At 38.5% G+C, this 19,825-nt stretch overlaps 2 protein-coding genes across 2 annotated transcripts; both read right to left on the bottom strand.

The window, feature by feature from the left end:
- LOC116196441 (bidirectional sugar transporter SWEET4-like) lies at positions 1–4,794 on the bottom strand. The gene is made up of 5 exons (XM_031526165.1): positions 4,641–4,794; positions 4,448–4,484; positions 2,959–3,340; positions 554–673; positions 1–449 (listed from the first exon to the last, which is right to left on the bottom strand). The coding sequence occupies exons 1-5, from the start codon at positions 4,681–4,683 to the stop codon at positions 228–230; spliced, it is 804 nt and encodes a 267-aa protein (XP_031382025.1). The 5' UTR covers positions 4,684–4,794; the 3' UTR covers positions 1–227.
- A 10,268-nt stretch (positions 4,795–15,062) lies between these two features.
- On the bottom strand, positions 15,063–18,462 carry LOC116213454 (protein KINESIN LIGHT CHAIN-RELATED 1). The gene is made up of 3 exons (XM_031548409.1): positions 17,378–18,462; positions 16,162–17,070; positions 15,063–15,559 (listed from the first exon to the last, which is right to left on the bottom strand). Exons 1-3 carry the CDS (start codon positions 18,016–18,018, stop codon positions 15,322–15,324), a joined length of 1,788 nt encoding a protein of 595 aa, XP_031404269.1. The 5' UTR covers positions 18,019–18,462; the 3' UTR covers positions 15,063–15,321.
- Positions 18,463–19,825: the final 1,363 nt, after the last annotated feature.

Raw genomic sequence — 19,825 nt, 5'->3', positions numbered from 1 at the left:
TATAAAAACAAAAAGCTTTCTACTTTATATTATTCAACGTGTATGATTGAGTACAGCCTAATCTAAAAGCTTTATTGGGTACAGACTAATCTAAACCTCTACCCATGTCGGGGTAGTTTGTTTAATGAATCCACACGATCTAATTGATTCATTAATTAATCTGAAAATCATAAGGCTATGAATATTTTGGAAATATAGCATGGACCAACTGGTGACCGGTCCAATTGCTAGCTGGTTGAGGTGTTGAGGGCATTACAGGCCCGCACATCGGAAGAAGCGTGCCCGGCGTCTCCGACTTTCTTCGAGTGACCTCCGTTGACAACAACCTCGGACAGGCTCATCTCCCCCTTGAGCCTTCTTGCAGCGATCTGCTCTTTGGTTGATTTGTAGTATGTTGCGTATAATATCAACTGGGCCAGCCCAAATATTGATCCAATCCCGTTGGGAACCTGAGGCCCACAAAAAAGAATTAAAAACATCAGTCCATAAGGAAAAGAGCATTTCCTGTATATATTCCCGATAATTTTAACGCGTACAGAAGATTGATAGTTACCACGATGAATATATCGAACCGGATGATAGCATATATTGTCCAGCAAAGGCCATTGGCGAACGAAGCAAGCGATAAGAAAAAGGGCATATACTCCACACTCTTTGTGGTGATCACCAATTTCTGCATTAATATACGATGATATAGGTATTCTTTGAGATTCGATTACAAGCAAACTCTACACAACGAAAATATAACCCTTCTATCCTCCAGTATGCTTGAGTATCTCAGAGTTGCCATGGATGATAATAAGGACAATAAATTGTACATGTATAAATAAAAAAATTTATAAGAATTATTTAGACAGTTCATCACGATTACAGGTAAATTAAGTTTTTTGCATAGAGATAGTACAGAGCTCATACAAGAAAGCCAATTCGATATAATTATCGTATTAAAGGGAGGATACTGTGGTTGTAGTTGAACCTAATAGATAAAAGCAGTGTTATCAGAACCGGACCGGATGATGAACCGGAAGGGGTACGGGGTCATGGGTTTATGGGTCCAACCGGGGGTTCGATGGGTCGGACCGCTCGTTTATTTAAAATAAAATAAATATTCATATTATTAAAAAATTATGATAATTAAGATAAAAGTATGATGATTTTAAAGAAATATAACAATAGTATAAGAAAGTATCTATATTTAATATTTCTTACTTCAAAATAAATATTTTATTTTAATAAGTACTTAAAAGTAGAGTTAAAAGAACAAAAAAGTGGTGGTGGCTTGGTTGGTAGTATGCTAATATGAAAAGCAAGAGGTCATGAATTCAAATCCTTACACAACCAACCAATTTTTACATTAAATAGGAAACCCATAAAAACCCATAGAACCAGCCGGTTTAATGAAATTTTACTTAAAACCGGCCGGTTCAATGGGTCCGGCGGTTCAAAGCTGCCATTTCGGTTTTTAGGCGAACCGGACCGGACTTGGTGCCGGTTCCCAGTCCGACCGGTCGAACCGGCCGGTCCGGTCCGGTTCTGATAACAATGGATAAAAGTAACAATTATTATATTGTCCCCTCTGTGCAAACAATGTTCCATCCCCAAAGGTTCGGACCAACTAGGAAATCTATTCCCCTAAAGCAAAAAGGCCGCTTTCTAATTAGGGGCTGCTGTTAGACCCAAAAATGGTCCACCTTCTTAATTAATTAATAAAGGTACATAGCTAATGCTAATATACTAGTAAGTAGCTGCAGCAAGCCTTTTTGCGTGCTATATTTTTCGTTTAATTTTTCATCTAAAAGTTTTTGGCAAATCAATATAATTGATATATTTCTTAATTTGGATTTGTTCATAAACTAGCGATCTTGAAAATAAATTGAACACCCTTTGCTATGATTTAATGACAAATAGAATCACATTATTGATAAGAAAAACATGACTAATATTTCTATCAAGTGATCAATGTTCCTAGAATATATAGGTTGTAGCTATCTCTGCAAATCAAACTTGTTGGCTTGTTTAATTTTTTTTTTCTTGCAGTCAATTTATGGCCTCTTAATTTCTAGGAGAAAATCATAATACATGAGTTAGGTATCTTTTTGTATTGAAAAATATGTGTATTTTATATTTGAAAAACTTAAAAGATATACTTGATAGAATCTTATGCAATTATTTTCTTCAAATTGATAATTAAATTATAAATACTTATATCGGTGAGCTTTTTATTGTGAGAGAACATTACTCTCGCAATTCTGAAAATCGAGAATTAAAGAAACTTGTGTTTTCCTTCTTACGAGAGTTGAAACTATTTATCATTCAGCCAACACTTTCTTGATAACTATAAATATTTTACAAGAAGTTATGTACAGAGATTGCACTGCATAATTTAAGTTATTTTTTATGGGGAAATTACAATTACTCTATTAATTATATTTAGATTTGATATTATTACATTATAAATTACAAAGTAAAACTATAAAAGACGCTCAGAGCAAAAAAAAAAAACTATATAAGTCGAGGTCTATTAGACTTCTAGTATTGAGGGTATACACTAGAAAAAGTAAAACTATATAGAAACTATAACACATGGCAATTTATTTATGTATTCATATGTTATTAATTTTATACACACACGTATATATACTTGAATTTTTACATTTATAAAGAGAAATAAAAATCTAATTGCTATCACCACTTTCTTTAAAGATATTACAAGATAAAATATATTATTTTTTCCTTTTTTTTCATTTTGAGTATTATCAGTTTTTCGGTATAAGTATGGCTCATGGACTCTAATATAATATGTCAATAATTGGAGGGTTAGAGAAGAATTACGAGAAACTTAAGGGTGGGACTCTAACCAATGAATGCATGGACTCTCGGATAAAACAAATAACTAAAGAAACAAACAAAACAGCAAAACAGAAATTAGGAAAAGAGCAATTAAGGTTTCAAACTGACCATGATGGATAACGGGGAAGCATACATCATGATGGTGAAGAGGACGCAGATGATCCCGACGATCATGGACCGCCGGTCATGGGTGTGGACTATGGTAAGCACCAAGGTGCTGAGGGCGGCGATTAAGGCGAGTTCCAAGGTCAACACCACCAGTATTCGGAGCCGCTTTCTAGGGTCGGAGCAGTAGAAGAGGAAGACAAGGATGAAGATGACTTCTATGGCAGTTCCCGAGCCATTGATTGTCATGACGAGGGTGCTGTTAGGGTGCACCAAGGGGATCCCATACAGCACCCAGAGCATGCAGTTCACCAGCGTTGCCAAGTAAGGAACCGGCGAGTACTGCTCCACCGCCCCCTTCTTCCATATCCGTATGAACGTCGGCCTATAATGAAATTGAGGACACTGAAATCACCTCGACATTTGACATGTTGTTGGACTGATGAATAGATTTACAAAAGTCTAACGTAGAGTGAATTGGAATGAATTTAGCTCAAATTGATCGCGACCATCAATTAATTATTTCGGGTATAACAATCGAATACTGTGATTATCTTATGCTTGCCTGTGTTACTTTAAAATGAGGATATGCTCTCCAGTTTAAGAGAAGTACAATTAACATGGATCAAGTCCTGATGCAAGTGGAAGATTATTTTTTGTAAAGCAATTAATCATTTATAATGTTACATATATGTGTGTGTGTGTGTGTGTGTGACTAAATCTCTCTGTTTATTTTATTTTTTTGGGGGGTTGTTGCGCGGGGGGGGGGGGGGGGGGGGGGGGGGGGGGGGGGGGGGGGGGGGGGGGGGGGGGGGGGGTGTGGGGTGGGTTGATGGTGGGTGAATGGGATGTAGTAGCAAGATTATTTTTGTTAGCGGGAAAATAATTGGTTCAAAATTCTCAATATGAATAACCATTGCAAAGTTAATTTAGTATGCATTACGCCCTTGTCAACAATCTAGAGGTTTCAGATTTAAGTTTTATTGATGGAATTGCTCGTAACATTTTATTTAATTTTTAAATTTTACTTTTATTAAGTCATTCGAGCTCTCTTATAATCGAAATAATTTAGTATCATATTTAATGTCTTTCCCAAGAGGATCCATCGAACATTTCAAGAGAGACGGCATACAGTGGAAAATGTTTACATACGACAACTATTTCACATGCAAGAGATTAACAATGTAAACTGATTCCTTCATATTCACTCAAAAAGAAATTGATTCCTTCATTTTTCTTTTTGGTAATTTTGATGAACCATCTAAAAATATGTTAGAGAAACTTACCGAATATATATGTGTGCTTGTGTGTGTGTGTGTGTGTGTGTTAGAGAAATCCTAGAGCAGACCTCTTGGTCCCCTCTTCCCAGAATCACAGATTCACCAAGTCCTTCCCTTGCTTCGTATTAAGTTTTATGTCAAGAGATTTTTTTTTTGAAGAGAAGAACAAATAAAAATAGAAAGACAGGGGAAGATAGAGAAATCAATCTTACATTGGAGATAGAAACAAGAAGAGCGAAATCACATTCCCTGACAATCACAAGCAAGACAAAGACATATCTCAGATTTAAGTTAGCACAGATATATGCAAATTAATTATAGGTTCATGAAAAAAGAAATACTTGATCATAAAAGGAAAAAAAAGAGCAAATTAATATAATCTCTCCTTCCTCTCTAATTGCATACCTAAGACCCCGACCACGGTTCGGGCAGCATCTGCAGAAATCATGGCTAGTTTATGTTGTGAAGAGACTTGACAGTGAGCTGAAAATGGGTGTCCTTTTTCTTCTTTTTCTGTTGGTGATGATCAGTTTGGTGTTTTGGGTGTAAGATATCACTGGGGGTGGCAACGTATATATAGGACCAGGCGGGGAGTGGTTCGTGCATATGTTTCGGCTTGTGTCTATACTATCAATTAATAATCAATTCAATTTGAGAAAAAAAGTATAAGGTCATGATCGATGCACATTCTCTTCTGTCAATTAAGAAGTTGCAGTTCGGTTCTCTTAATGAAATTATCCGTACCATTTATTAGTTGTTAAGATTTATATTTTCTTATATTAAGTACATATTGATCCTCCATTGTAAGTCGAAAAAAAAAAAGTAATCAACTCAAACTAAAACACAAAATTATTATTCAAAAAGTATATCGAAAACAACGGTGTAAATTTTGGTTGATATTTCACTAACTCTTCCCCCTTAAAGTTACTACTCAATCTTCCTCAAATCCCTAAAGCCATGCCGATAACAATGATGTATAATCCTTTGTATTATACAGAATGATCTCTGCCTATCGTGTCCTTGTTTTTTTCCCTCAGCTTTTTGAATCCAAGGAGTCGGTCGATCACTTATATGGCATGTACTGGCTCTTGATATTAAGGTCGAACGACACGTGTAAAGGGCGGGCTAGCTCAATGTCCAGCAGCCCAAAAAAAAAAAAAAAAAAGAAAAAAAACAGAAAGGATGTTATCTCTTTTCTTTTTCTTTTTTTGGTTATGAATAACACTCATGACCTAATATAAAAAATAAAAATTTTAATAATCAATAAAGGAACATGAATAGTTTGATAACGAAAATCGAGCCGATAATTTTTTTTTAACCGATAATTTTTTAATTAACAGACGAATGCGTATAAGACTGTGCTACACCCTCTTTCTAGACAGAGAGACTATCTTTATGAGGAGAAAGGGAGGGGGAAGAGTTTGGTAATTTTTGGCACTGACTTGAAGGATTTCAAAGCCCTCGTAAGAGTTAATGTCCCGTTTGGATTCCCAAACACTTAGGTCCCGTTTGGATTCTCAAACACTTAGGTCCTGTTTGGATTCAAATAAATTTAATTTTAACTTTAATTTTAATTTTAACTCAACACATTACACAACAAAAATACATATTTCCCAAGTCAAATTTATAATCACATCTTATTTATCCTTTTCCACAATAAAAATCAAAATCAAAATCAAAGTAACTTTAAATCTAAATCCAAACGGCTCCTTAATTTTAACTTTAACTCAATACACTACACAACAAAAACACACATTTTCCAAGTCAAAAATTTTAACTTTAACTTTAACTCAACACACTACACAACAAAAACACACGTTTCCCAAGTCAAATTTATAATCGCATCTCATTTGTCCTTTTCCACGATCAAAATCTATTAAATTTCCATTGGACTTATACGGGCTCAGGCCCATATCCACTTAAAAGCTCAAGCTGATAAGTGGTGGTACCCAAGTCTCATATAAACCCATGGATATTCTTTTTCATTTTCGATATGGGATTTATCCCATTTTTACTCCTCAACAAAATCAAAATCAAAATTAATGTTACTTTAACTCTGAATTCAAACGCACCCTAAGTGTTTCATCGAACATCATTTTCCCTCTCTGTTCGACGCAGAAGCCAGTCGGCAAAAATTGATGAGTTAATTATTTCGTCTGAACAAACTTTAATATAAGTCTATCCTATGATCCTATCCAAACTGCACTCTTTCTTTTTTCAAAAAAAAAAAAATTCACTCTTTCTTAACATATTTTAGAATAAGGGTAAATTATATTAAATCCTGTCTTTCAGACAGTTCATTATACCTCCGGGGCCATCAAACCTCCACGGATACTAAGAGGACAGTGCATATGCAGCGGTCTTGAAGATATAAGAGATCGTCCAAAGACGATAGTATAAAATTTTCTTATAATTAGAGAGAATTTTGTAGGCACCAAAAAAGCTAGGAAGAGAGCTCAATATACCAGGCTGATGCAAAATATTCATAAATGATAATTGGATGCAGAATCTCGTCGTATCGAAGATGAAAATAACATTAATGCCTAGAATCCTATTTCCTATCCCAAACCTTTACTGAATCTACCAAAATGGTTTGGTTGCCCCTTGACTCGGGAGTTATAGGGTAATAACCATATTTGGCTTTACTCACTGTAACGGGCCGTTTCCTTTTTTTCATGTAAGATTTTTATGGACGTTGAAAAAGTCGGTTTGCTGGTTACAATTAGTGTGAAAAGAGATTGCAAATTTGCAATTAATCCAATAGAGTAGAGAGTGACTTTTTCTTTTTCTTTTTTTCTAAGTCCCAATTTTAAATTATCTCAAAAATTATATAAGAGAATAATTCCTACCGGATCACATGTATAGTCTATGTGATGACATTGATCTGTCTTGTAAATTTGCAAAGTGTTTGCATTAGTTGAGCAAATAACGAAATCCCTTGTTATCAAAAGAAAAAAACTTGTAATTATTTGTAGATAAATTCTTTGGAAAGCAACTTTTGGACAACAAAGATAGAAAGGACCTTATCAATATATATACGAAGTGAAGAAGGATTAATTGGGAACCAATAGGATTCGCCTGGCCATGAAGACATGATGTTTATTTTTTTAATATTCAAATTCGAGTCACTCTGAAAATAATGTAGGATAATACTTTCATAAGATCACTAGCACAACCTTTATATAACTGGACTGACATATCCCATGAATTTATAGGGTATTCACTTAGGTTTTTGATTCGAAATTAAGAGTGATATCACTGTACCAAATCCCTTAAATAGGTTTACAAACCATACATATGTGCATGTTATTAACTGCATCAAGTGGGTGATGGGTATTAAAAGCCATTGGTTAGTTCACGAACTTGACATTGTCATTCAACCGTTGCTATGTGAATTTAAAAAATAATTATATACATATATCGACTAATTAGTCATGACATTTTTCCCATATCTAGTGAGACATTTTCGATGAAATTAGAAATGTTTGCATCGTCCTACTATGTATTCGTTAAAGGCCTTCAACATTTTGTGTCTCAAAAGAGGAAAAAGCTAGCATGAGCAATATGCTGAGTCGATATTATTGCATCTCATCATGTACTAAAATGATAAAGAGGATTTAACGCAATTACAGTCACCCTCAACTCAAAACCAAGAAATCGTAAGTGTAATTATCAAGCGGGATATGCGTACCCCTTATTTCCCCAATTCTGTGTCTCGCATGTCTCATACTATAAAGTCCGTGGCTCTCCGTACTTTATGCCGGATGAAAACTCATCGGACAAAGAGGTGAGTTGTTGAGATAATTGAAATTATTCCAAGAAATAATACGTTCACTTTCTGGTTTCTTTTTCTTGTCCGACAAAATATCGAGGAGTCTCTTCATTGTTCGTAGAAGCCGAGCTAGTTATTACAATTATTTTGGTGCCCCATTTTGTGATTTGTGTAGTCTGCTTCTATAATTGGCAGATGAAGTAAGTGCCATATCAGTCAGGCTTTTTTTTTTTTTCGATGTCCACCCTAGTATCGGAAAATCCAATGAACCCCCGACTAAGCCAGTCAAGCATGGTCAATCTAATAAGGGATAAATCTCTTCTAACGTGGATTTTCTCTATCTATAAGAATCTAAGCTGAGATACACTTAAAGGTAACAAGCGCCGAATCGCTTGAAGAAACCCTCGTTGATTGAAATCGATCGAGCCTTAATGAGTCAAAACTAATAGGCATATATACGATCTCTTCTAATAGTAGGGAAATAATTTGATTAAGTCTCCAAGTTATTACATTATTTTGAGCTCAATATTGGTTGACTTTTTTCTTTCGCTATGTAAGGGAGCCCTATTGTATTAGTATAATGGAACATAAATCTTGGTAGTTAATAAATGATTCCTTATTGGGCCGATCCGGCTCGATTGGATTAGTCGAAACTCAATTGAACTTTCAGATACCATAGTTCATACCAAAAAAAAAAAGATATGAATAATCTCACGGAGAGTATCAAATCTAGAATTTCTTAATTATCATGTGAAAATATGCATCATTACAATAAACTCTCTTTGATAATGTTAGTCGACTTTGCCACAATTAAATCGAACATCTTATTATATTTGCATGAACTTTTCGATTTGTCTCATAAGAAGTTGGAAGGAGAACCTTATTATATATATCTTTCTTTTTTGTCAGGATCTCTTCTTTTTCTTCGGTAGATTTCTTTCTTTCTTTCTTTCTTTTTCTTCTTTTTCACTTTTAATATCTAGAAGATGTAATCTGCGCTACGCGCGAAGTGAATATAATTTCAATTTGTAAAATCAAATCCGTATTAGAGATGATGTTTTATAATCTACAGACTACTAGCATTTATTTTTTGAAATGTGAGTATGCTTATTTTTGAATTTATAAAATTATTAAAATATTATTGACTAAGTAGAACTTGCATCCGCGCTATGCGCCGGCTGATATACTGATCAAAATTATTATAAAATTATTAAAATATTATTGACTAAGTAGAACTTGCATCCACGCTACGCGTGATGAACCGATCAAAATTATTATATAAAAAAGAAAACTAAATGCAATGGAAAGTGAAGGTAGAACTAACGGTAGAGGGAGGAGAGAAAAAAAAAAGTGGGATATGTGGTATAAGGAGAGGAGAAAGAGAAAGTTATGGGAAATTACGGTTTTATCCTTACATTTGATATGTTATTTTTCTTGTTTTCAATATAATTGGAGTTACTGAGGGCAGTTTAGTGAAATCACGAGTAAAATAACTACTACGGGACACCAAGTGTTTTTATTATATAGTTTATACATATACACATGCAATGCATGGGATGACAAGTCAAATTTATGATAGTTTATAATTGCACATTTCTTATTTAATATATTCAGTTTAGTTGGACGAAGGCCGGTGGAAGTCAATCGAATATGAAAACCAATTTTCTCTAATACTTCAAACTCGAGCAGTCTCTTTTGGCGTAACTAGCTATGACGACATATTCGACAGAAATTTCTTCATTGAAATCTACGATCGGTACTTACAAAAAGAGCATATAATGCATAAATTTACGCACTGTCGTTGTTTTGTTGGCTTAAAATCGAAATTCCGAACCTTTTTCATTTCAACGTTACATATAACTGCTCATGTTAGAATCATAGATGGTGCAGACATGTGTGTATAGGCACATGAACTAGTGGGAATAAGATTAGCCTCAATCGATGTCAAAGGAATGATGGTTTCCACGCAAGCTTACCTGCTCATGTAAAAGGACGTATATTCCTTGACTTACGTTAAACGACCATTTCTGTCCGATGAATAAATCAAATTCTGATGAAAAAGATTCTCCTCTTCAGTTTCGGCACCCATGCAAAAATTTTCACGATTGATGATTATTTCTTATGAGATGATGTGCTCGAAGAAAAGAGAGAACTATATTAAGATGTGTGATCGCGAAGTAATTATTAACGATGTGCATGTTAGCATAAGGGACGTCGTCGAGTCGAATCCACCCTGAGATGTAGTTATCTGTTGAAACAGCGACTACTCAAATGGAAACACGAAAATCCCGAATTGCGAAACATTTCACGACCGAAGTGGAAAAGGCATCATTCCTACCACCCAGATTTGGTGCTACCTTCTTGTTATCGCACGGCTCTACAAAGAAAATAAAGGGAGCGGAATACTTTACTATTTTGATCACTGGGTTTCCTAATTCTTTATAAATATGCTGTGTCTTCATTTTATTTCATCCATTGTTTGCCTTATTGGGTTGTTTATGGTCCTTATATTTCAAAGATTGACGTGTTTCGCTCATTTTTTTGGCTTAGCGTGCTTTAAATATCAACAGTGATATGGTGAATTTATTCCATCATGAATCGATCGGATATTATATAGTAAATAGGCAATTATGTCCCTGACTTTCGTAAATTACTTCAATTTCGTCCCTGACTTATTTTTTACATCAATTTTGTCCCCGACTTTGCACTTTTGCATCAATTTCGTCCCTACTACATCAAATTGGTCCTCGACTTTGCACGATTACATCAATTTAGTCCCTGACTTTGCGCGGTTACATCAATTTAATCCCTAAACAAACTAGCGGAACAGTAACGCCGTTTGTCCCTATGTAACCGTGGATCGATCTGATGTAACGCCAAGACTCAAGGACTTGTGTTGCGAAAGTCAAGGACTAAACTGATGTAACCGTGCAAATTCAGGGACTAAATTGATGTAACCGTGCAAAGTCGAGGACCAATTTGATGTAGCAGGGACAAAATTGATGCAAAAATGCAAAGTCGGGGGATGAAATTGAAGTAATTTGCGAAAGTCATGGACGAAATTGCATATTTACTCGATATTATATTAGCCCTTGCAGTTATCCCCTGGACCAGCCATTTCGTGTGTGAAATCATGGGGAAGAAGTTGATGACATTAAATTAAGTGATTCATGAAATCACGAAAATAAATCAACGGTTCCATCTCAATATAATTGATTGGCGAAGAATTCGATTTTTGCGATTTGGCATTCCTTTTCATTAATCCCGCTTCCCGTTCCGTACAGAAACATCTGCATCCGTGTGGGAGTCATTGAAAGACCAGGGGTATTCGCTCGACAGACGCATAATATTATGATAAACATATGTAGTAGGAGGTTTGAATCTGTAATAATAAATCGACAACCATGCAAAATTTTCTATTGGAACCTCGAAGAGTAGTTCAAGCTGAGGATGATTATGTGTTTTATTATGTATTATGGATTCAATTATACTCAGTTTCAATAGGTAACTACAATCATCTTACACTAGCTTATCAATCATATTTATTCCGATGAAAAAAATGATCATAAATTAATATTTACAGACCGATATTTTTCTTCATGTGTTGTGTGCGCACCCGAATTTTAATCTCTTCGGGGCACACATGCGCGCGCCTAAATGCAACGTGGCTTGGGAGTGTCCACCTTCCCGGGGACGCGCGACGAACGCACTTGAGAAGGAGTCGCCACTACCCGTTTACGACCCGAAGGTCGAGGGCCGGCAAGTTACCCGGGTCTAGGGATACGGGGTACGCATTTATCTTCTTGTCCCTCCATTTTTCTTCTCCTCTCGTGGGAAATGCAAAACAAGAAACAAAAATAGGAGAATCGGGGCGAAAACAACTATACGAGCCACGAGCAAGATAAATAAATAAATAAATAAATAAATAAATAAAAGCTAAATTAAATAAAATGAGCTCTCAATGTGTAAATGAGACTTTCAGGGAAATAACACAGCATCGCAAATTTATTTCTATGATTTTGGAAGTCAATGGAATCAAAGAAAAAGAGATCATATCCAAATAAAGCTCGGCTAGGAGCAAACATACAAAGTCACAAAGGCAAGCTCATATTGATGCCACGTGAATAACCTTGATCTTTATATAATAGATTCCAAAAATACCAACTAGATCATGCTAAACACCTAGTCCGTTATTAGATCAAGTCACACTAGAATAAAGCCAAGAACTCAAGAAACTAAATTCGGATCAGGCCTATTGCGAGGGTAAAGTTGGCTTGAAATCGACAGAAATTGCATTCTTTCAACTACAAATGGCATCCCATGATTAAGCGTAGCAAAACAAATCTCAAAGAGATTATATAATATTCATTTTAAATCACAATGAAACCAACTCATTACAAATCAGCCGCACATTCAAGCATTATCAAACTCATGCAAAACATCCCAAATCAAATAAATAATAGCACGGATATCAGCTCTCAGCTGAGCATATTCTCAAATTAACAAGATCGAGCAAAAACACGCTTTAATCCCTCAATATGTCATTAATCAGTTCAGCCTTTACAGTAAACATGATTTTTTCTCATCAACACCATGCCAAACAACTCACATCAAATACGATATTATCATGCAACTCATCCATTCATCAAACATAATCGAGAATCCACCAAGGACGACTAAAATGAACCAAAATCGGTCAATGAGCTATCAAGCTGGTAATCACGCACAACCAGCCAAGTTAAGGGGTTAAGAACCTCACCAAACCCAACTCTTTCAATAGGGATCAATCACTGCTAGGCTCAAGAGGAGCCAATGAGGACTCGTTGTTGTCAATGGTGTCACTTAGAAGCTATTATGGGCTCGGGTGTGCTGCAAAACGACCGAAGCCGCTGTCTTCAAGGGAGGAAGAAGGAGCTGAGGTCCTGGACAGTTATTGCTAGTTGGTGATCATCCCAGCCGAGAGAAATGAGAGTCGAGCCAGTGACCGTCTAGCTGAAGGATCCGATCCAAAAGAGACCAACTAAGTTATCTGTTGCAGAGGAAGAAGGTGTCGTGAGGGGCGGAGGTTGCCGGGGCCTGCTGAGCGAGAATGATGAGGAGATGTGGATAACAGTGCCGATGTTCTGTCTTGTTTCTTCCCGGTTGGACTGATTGCCTCAAAGAGAGAAAGAGAGAGCCCCGAGAAAATGGGGAGCTGAAGGAGTGTTGTGGCTGCTAGGTTTTTTTTTTTCTGAAGTCAGGGTTCAGAGGAAAGGAGGCAGCTGGAGGAGAGAAGTCAGGGTGTTGTGCTAGCTGTCACCAACAGTCCATGAGCTGACCTGAACATCCCAAATTTTCATGAATTTCTCATGAACCTTTTGGGTGTATCTGATATTTTTCCTTGATCTCTACATGAGTTAGGCACATCCTCGTAAAATTTGAAGATCGTTCAACCTCGGAAAGTTCCCGAAACAATTTTTCTTTGACAGCTGGCCCGAACCGAGAGATTTGGTTATGATCTGTGAGAATATATTCGATTTTGTACTAATCTAGCCAAAAATATCTCCTATTTCTTTTTATTTTCTGAATTTTCAGTGAATTATGAATCCAATGACGTTGGCCATACTTGACAATACGAAGAATTGAATTTTTTTATGGATTTTCTCCCGCGACTGACAGAGTTTGTCCCGGTTTAACAGTTTCGGGCATGGTGCGCTCAAAAATTCATAGCTCTCTCTCCGTATTGAATCTTGGAATGAACGACCCGTCAAATTGAACCTAACTCGATTTCCTAGGTCAAGCATATGGAATTCACCCTTTTAGGTTCAGGATTGACCGTGATATGATGCGTCGAATCCCATGCTCGAGCTGTTGTATTCACTGTTTGGGCACCCCAGCTCCCACGAATTTTATCTTTTTGCTCGAAAGAGCTCTCGGCGTGATTTTTGCATTGAAATGTCCCTAACTCACCAAACCTTGATCTAAAAATATCGAACTTAGTTCTAGGATCCACGAAGATAGTCGTTCTCATCGAAGAAAATGATACAGAGACGTGATTTCCCCTTTGTCCATTGCCTTCGGTTCGAATATTGATAATTCGTGCCTCACTTTTCGAGATCAATTGTGTGTGCTGCAAAATTCCATATGTTGCCCTCGCCATTTTTTGTTAAGAGTTGTGGAACCCTAGTCGGGAGCCTTGTTGATGTCATATCCTAGAACCGATGGACCAAAATGGGGTGCTGACATGTTGTTCGTGGATATATCTGATGCGGGGGGCGATAACGACCGGGGCCAATTTTTCCTCGAAGAATGAAATAAGATGTCATAAAGACTGCAAGATCAGATGGGACCATGCCATGTCCAAGTTGAAAGATCTCATTTATCACATATGACAATAAATGTGTGCAGTGTCTGAAAAAAAACAGAAGAAGAGGTCGGGTGATGAAATTGATAAGAGACAGGTACTAATTCTCATGCAACTTTCTGATCAACTTTAACTGCCTCCAGAGTATAGTAAGGTTTCTATATCCAAATAGATATTCAACAACTAATTCGGACTCTTGGATCGTGACGATAGTCGATGAACGATTTTGTTAACTGCATTTGTGGATCAAGCCTTCTAGGTTATATACATCCCTCTTCAACCAACTGCAATGTGCTAAGAATTCTTTTTATAAGAAAAGATAGGAAACCATGGCTGTTGGAGTAATATGAATTCTTGCTAATTACCATTGATCAACGCAGCCGGGGATATTATGGCCCTCGGATATAATTAGAGTAGTCTATTCATACTTCTGCTAGTTTCGATAAGCCTGTCTTATGAGCTTGTTCAATCCATACGTGGTCTCAATTGTGCTGGCATCTTAACATTCACGAGCATTTCTTAGCAGATCATTAAAAGCCAAACTGATGAACCCAATGAGTCCTTCAAATCCTGCATTGCAAAAGGTAAAATTCTGTTTGATTTCGGAAAACACGGGGAGAATGTTTTCCCGTTTCCCATTTTCCGGTCATGGAAACAGAAGGGAAGAAGTGGATCAATTACACTTCACCATGTAAACTGCAATGCGAGCATGAGCCTCAACACAATTTCAATCAATTAACGATTTTTCTCCTTACTTCCCAGCACAAACATCATCGTTCGGTCTCCACAAATAATAAAGAGTAATAAAAATGAAGCAAAAAAAGAAATCAAAAGCATCCGAACCCCGAAAAAACACAAAAGGAAAAACCTTGTGGAACAACAACAATAGCTCTATACAGGATCTTCTATGTTACATGATGCAAATGAGTAGACAAATATATATTTAGAGAAGATTAGTGGTCTCCGTTTACTCAGATCCTAAAACCCAACCCGGGCCACCTCTTCGTCACCTCTTTCTTGGTCCTCTTCGAAGAGTTGGGATCGATGAGGTTTTCGAGGGACTTGGCTTTCCTGTTGCGGGCCCTGCCCGCCTCCTTGAGCAGCTCTGCTAGCCTGCTCTTCTCGTCCTCGAAGTCGGGATTTGCTATTCCGAGCTTTTCCTCTCTCAGTTTGAGGACATACTCCAGGATCTCGATAGCATCCTCAACTCTGTTTTAACACCACATCAAAAGTATTACAATTCGATCGTAGTGCCAATTCTCGAAAACAGGCTCTTTAACAACAGTCTTAGATGTATCATCAACACATAAACAGCAAATTTTTATCAGCAGGAGACGGGGCTCTAACCCGACCTCTATGAAACCGAACTCGGAAAAGCAATAATATGGAGAAATTTGCCTTTGAACACACTTCAAAAGACATTTTATACCCCAAAATTAAATGTTTGGAATCGTAAACATCTCATAGAATGCAATTATCCATAATTTTCCACATGTTTTAGTGGAGAAAAGTAAGAGGCTCCAAATAGCTTTTCAGAACAAAACCGACTGAGAGATTGGAAATAGGTTCCTCTTCCACGCAGAGGCGACATGTCCTGTAACAAAGCAGAAATTCTTAACATTCTGCGGAGGATATTGCTCATGATCCATCTAACCAGGCCATCGAAGTAACTGAAGAGATCAAATCAATAGATACGCTTTTATTCAACTCTTCCCAAAATCTAGCAGAAATGAGGACAGGGTAATGGCCTTTATATCAATAGAACAAAACCACATTCACTTTTCTTTAGTAATCTTAAAACTGATTCTTACCTCCCCATAGCATCATAAGTCGCCGCAAGATTACTATACACTCCAAGAGTATCCTGATGACAAGGCCCACACTCCTGCTCAAGTATACTCCTTGCTTCCTCGAACAACTCTGCAGCCTCGTCTATCTTAAACAACTGAACGCAGGCCAACCCCATCTGGTTCAATACAACGCCGAAGAAGGCTGATTTCCTCTCCCCACAGACCCGAAGCTTCGCCACAGCGCTCTCAAAGGAACTCCTTGCCTCCTCGTACTGCCCAATCATGTAGAACATCACTCCCATTCGGGCCTCGATCCCCGCAATCGTGCTCTGCTGGCCAGGCTTATCCTCCAACAGCTTCATGGCCTTCTGAAGCAGCTTCAGGGCCTCCTCGGGCTCGTCCACTGACTCATAAATGGCCGAGATCTCCGTCAGCCCTCCTGCAATCTCCTCTCCTGTGGTCCCTGGCACGGGCTTCGAGTATATCCTCAGTGCATTCTCACAATACGATTTCGACTCCCTCAGCTTCCCGGTTTTATGGTAAAGGTCTGCAAGTCGGACATATACTGAGGCCACAGAAGGGTGGTTGTCCCCTTTTGAGGATTTGAACACCGTGAGGGCCTTCTGGTACGAGAAAACGGCCTCGTCAAAGCGACAGAGGGCGAGATAGATGTTCCCGATGCTGAGGTCAATGGAGGCGACCTCGTTGTCCTGTCCATTAGCAATCATGGCCATGCTTGCAAGGACGAGGTGTTCGAGGGCTGACTCGTAGTCACCCTTGGCCTCGCAGATCAGGGCCATCAGCCTCCGGTCGGCTGCTTCCTCAAGAGAAGCAGGCTCACTGTGGACCCGGTGGATCTCGAGGGTCTTCTTGCAAAGGTCCTCGGCTTTATCAAACTGCATTGCTTGAACCTGGGCCTCAGCTAAGTACCTGCAAGGTTCAGCATTGAGCACTTCACCAGCTATAATTTCGTTTAGACAAAAAAAAAAAAAAAAAAAAAAAAAAGAGAGTCGTTCCTGAAATAGAACAACTTTGTCCCAAAATAGTAAATATATCAACAAACCGCGAAGTTACACAATCCAATGTTGATCTTTTGTTGCGATTGCATCTTTTGGCATTTCCAAGTCAATCAATTTTTCGATATATCTCCAAAAGTTGTCTCATGTTTATTCTAATTTATCATCGGAATTGTCAGCTAATACCCAGAAATGAAGGATTAGAATAAAAGGGAGCTCACCTGCAAGTCTCGCCGACCCGAGGATCCGTCTCCCCTAGAGCCTCGATCTGGATCTTCAGCCCTTCTTCGTAGCATTCAATCGAGCGATCGACCCGCCCGAGCATCGAGTACGTGTCACCGAGCTGCATGTGGCCTGAGAAAGCAGCGAGGGCGTGATCGGGCCCTCGGGCAGGTTCGGGCACCCGGATGGCCCTCTCAAGGACGGGAACTGCCTCCTCGAACCGGCCAAGGCTGCAGTAGATCGCCGCCAGCACATGGAGGCTCATCGCGAGGTCGAGGCAGGGCTCGCCATCAATGGCGCACCGCTCGAATGACTTGGAGGCCCTGAGGGCGTAGTCGAGGGCCTTGGCGGGTCCCTCGCCGGAGGAGATGGCGTCCCGGGCAAGCTTTAGGAGGAAAGGCCCGAGATCTGGATTGTCAAGGGACGGATCCGGGATCGGCGACTCCGGCGGGGGCTTCCTGGGGGAGAATTTGGAGCGGGAAGGGGACGGGGACGGGGGCTTCTTGGGGAGCGGGGAGGCCGGCTTCGTCGGCGGGGTGGCCGACTCCGGTCGGGGGGTCTGGATCTGGGTGTTATCGGGAATGGAGATTCGGGGAGATGGGGCGTCGGGCGGGGTCTTGACGGACACGAGGCCTGGCATGCTGGCGTCGGCGGCGCGGTGGAGGGGAGAAGGACTGAAGAAGATCGGATCTTTTTTATGAAATCAAGGCAACTGAATATGCAGACAACGAGAGAGAAAAGGGGGATGGGGATTAAAGGTCGGGATTTTATTAAATAATCAAAAATGGAGGGATTAATCCCAATTGGGTGCTTGATTAAGGAGCTGCAGGTGACAGTTCCCAACAAATGAAGGAACAGCTAGAGAGAGAAGGAAGAGAGAGAGAGAGAGAGATCAGGTGGAGAGCTGGGCTGCTCTGTGCTTTCTGCTTTTTTTCTCCTTTTCACTTTCTTCTTCTGCCTCCGTGAAGTCTCTCCGACGAGTTGAGGAAGCACGGCGAGGAGGGGCAAAATGGTAATTACAGTTTGACCTGTAGCTGGGACATTAGACAGACACGGTAAGTAGGTAAATAGCAAAGGAAAACTTATATATATTGATGGCCGATGTACTACTGGACAGTTTTTATCAATGGTTTCTCATTCGGTTGAATTCGAGCGTCAGTCTGCTCGGCGTAGGTCAAGCATTCAGTGGTCCAGGCCTCGCATTCATCCCATTACTTGAGAGAGACGACCGTTGGGGTTCGGTTGTTTTTTGTGGGATCGATGTCGAAATTGAACTATAAGCAGATAGGTAAGTAGGAAATTTCTCTATACCGTGCAGTACGACCGGATCCAGGAAATGTGGCAAGTTCATAGTCAGGACGAGAATGTCACCGTCGCTTCGCGACACCGGAGTTAATTGGAACTTAGCATGGTTAAAAGGTAACACACGACAACAGGCCAACGTAGGTTGGGAAAGTATGTATGGCAACACAGAGTTCCCAGCCAAATGTTGACTGTTGTGAAGGTGAGTGGACAACCACATCAGGAAGACAGGAACAGTGCAACTTGGAGCATATTTCCTTTTCTTTTATTGTCATATTTAACACAAAAATGAAATGGGAAAGCGATTGCACTACCTAATTTAGTTGAATTGATACAAAAAGATTTTTTTTCATAATAATAAAATAAATGCCCTAGAATCTCCTCAAAAAAAAAGGCCCTAAGAAAAAAAAAACACAGTTACAAGAAAGTTGACCCGTTTGTTTTCAGGGTTAAAATCACAAAAACTTTAACTTTAACTTTAACTCAACCTACTACACAACAAAAATACACATTTCCCAAGTCAACTTTAACTTTAACTCAACACACTATACAATATTTGTCCTTTTCCACAATCAAAATCAAAATTACTTTAACTCTAAAATCAAACGCCTCAAAGTATTGCAATGGTCACGAGAAGATCTTATGAAATCATGTATAATTGATTATATCCAATTAAATGAAGCTATAAAAAAAAGGGAAAAAAATATTTTTCGGTGATATCAAGAGATGTTCTTGATTTAGTATTTGAAACTAATTTTCATTTCGAAACTCTAAATTGTATATTAATTTTATTCATATAAGACAGTTTGTTGACCGTATAAAATAATAACACCAATAATTTAGCTTGTTTGATATAATTAATGCCGAAGAAAAATTTAGAATTATATGTATCACATAGATCAACATGCCTCAACGTACTGTCCTGTTAGAAATTTAATTGATAAAATTAAAATGGCAAAAAATTGTTTTCCAAATTAGAGCAAACAAGGATTTATTTTTTTTGGGGGGGGATTGGAATGATGGGGATGATCATAAAAAGATGCGGAGGTTAATCATTGGGTCCACCCGATGGTTGGAATTAGCTGGAGAATGACATCTAAGCTTGCCGCTGCATGGCAACACCGTTAAACGACAGTGGATTGCAG

This window comes from Punica granatum, chromosome 1, assembly GCF_007655135.1.
Source record: "Punica granatum isolate Tunisia-2019 chromosome 1, ASM765513v2, whole genome shotgun sequence".
Classification (NCBI taxonomy): Eukaryota; Viridiplantae; Streptophyta; class Magnoliopsida; order Myrtales; family Lythraceae; genus Punica; species Punica granatum.
Note: the sequence above shows the minus strand (reverse complement) of the source record. Positions and strands in the feature narration are given on the sequence as shown.

Excerpts from the sequence above, each read along its gene's own strand:
- LOC116213454 (XM_031548409.1), bottom strand. The coding sequence starts at position 18,018 with ATGCCAGGCCTCGTGTCCGTCAAGACCCCGCCCGACGCCCCATCTCCC. Across the intron at positions 17,071-17,377 it reads CGGGTCGGCGAGACTTGCAG|GTACTTAGCTGAGGCCCAGG; the intron begins GTGAGCTCCCTT and ends TGAACCTTGCAG. Across the intron at positions 15,560-16,161 it reads ACTTATGATGCTATGGGGAG|AGTTGAGGATGCTATCGAGA; the intron begins GTAAGAATCAGT and ends GTGTTAAAACAG.
- LOC116196441 (XM_031526165.1), bottom strand. The coding sequence starts at position 4,683 with ATGATTTCTGCAGATGCTGCCCGAACCGTGGTCGGGGTCTTAG. Across the intron at positions 4,485-4,640 it reads AACCGTGGTCGGGGTCTTAG|GGAATGTGATTTCGCTCTTC; the intron begins GTATGCAATTAG and ends TGTGATTGTCAG. Across the intron at positions 3,341-4,447 it reads TTCTTGTTTCTATCTCCAAT|GCCGACGTTCATACGGATAT; the intron begins GTAAGATTGATT and ends ATTTCATTATAG.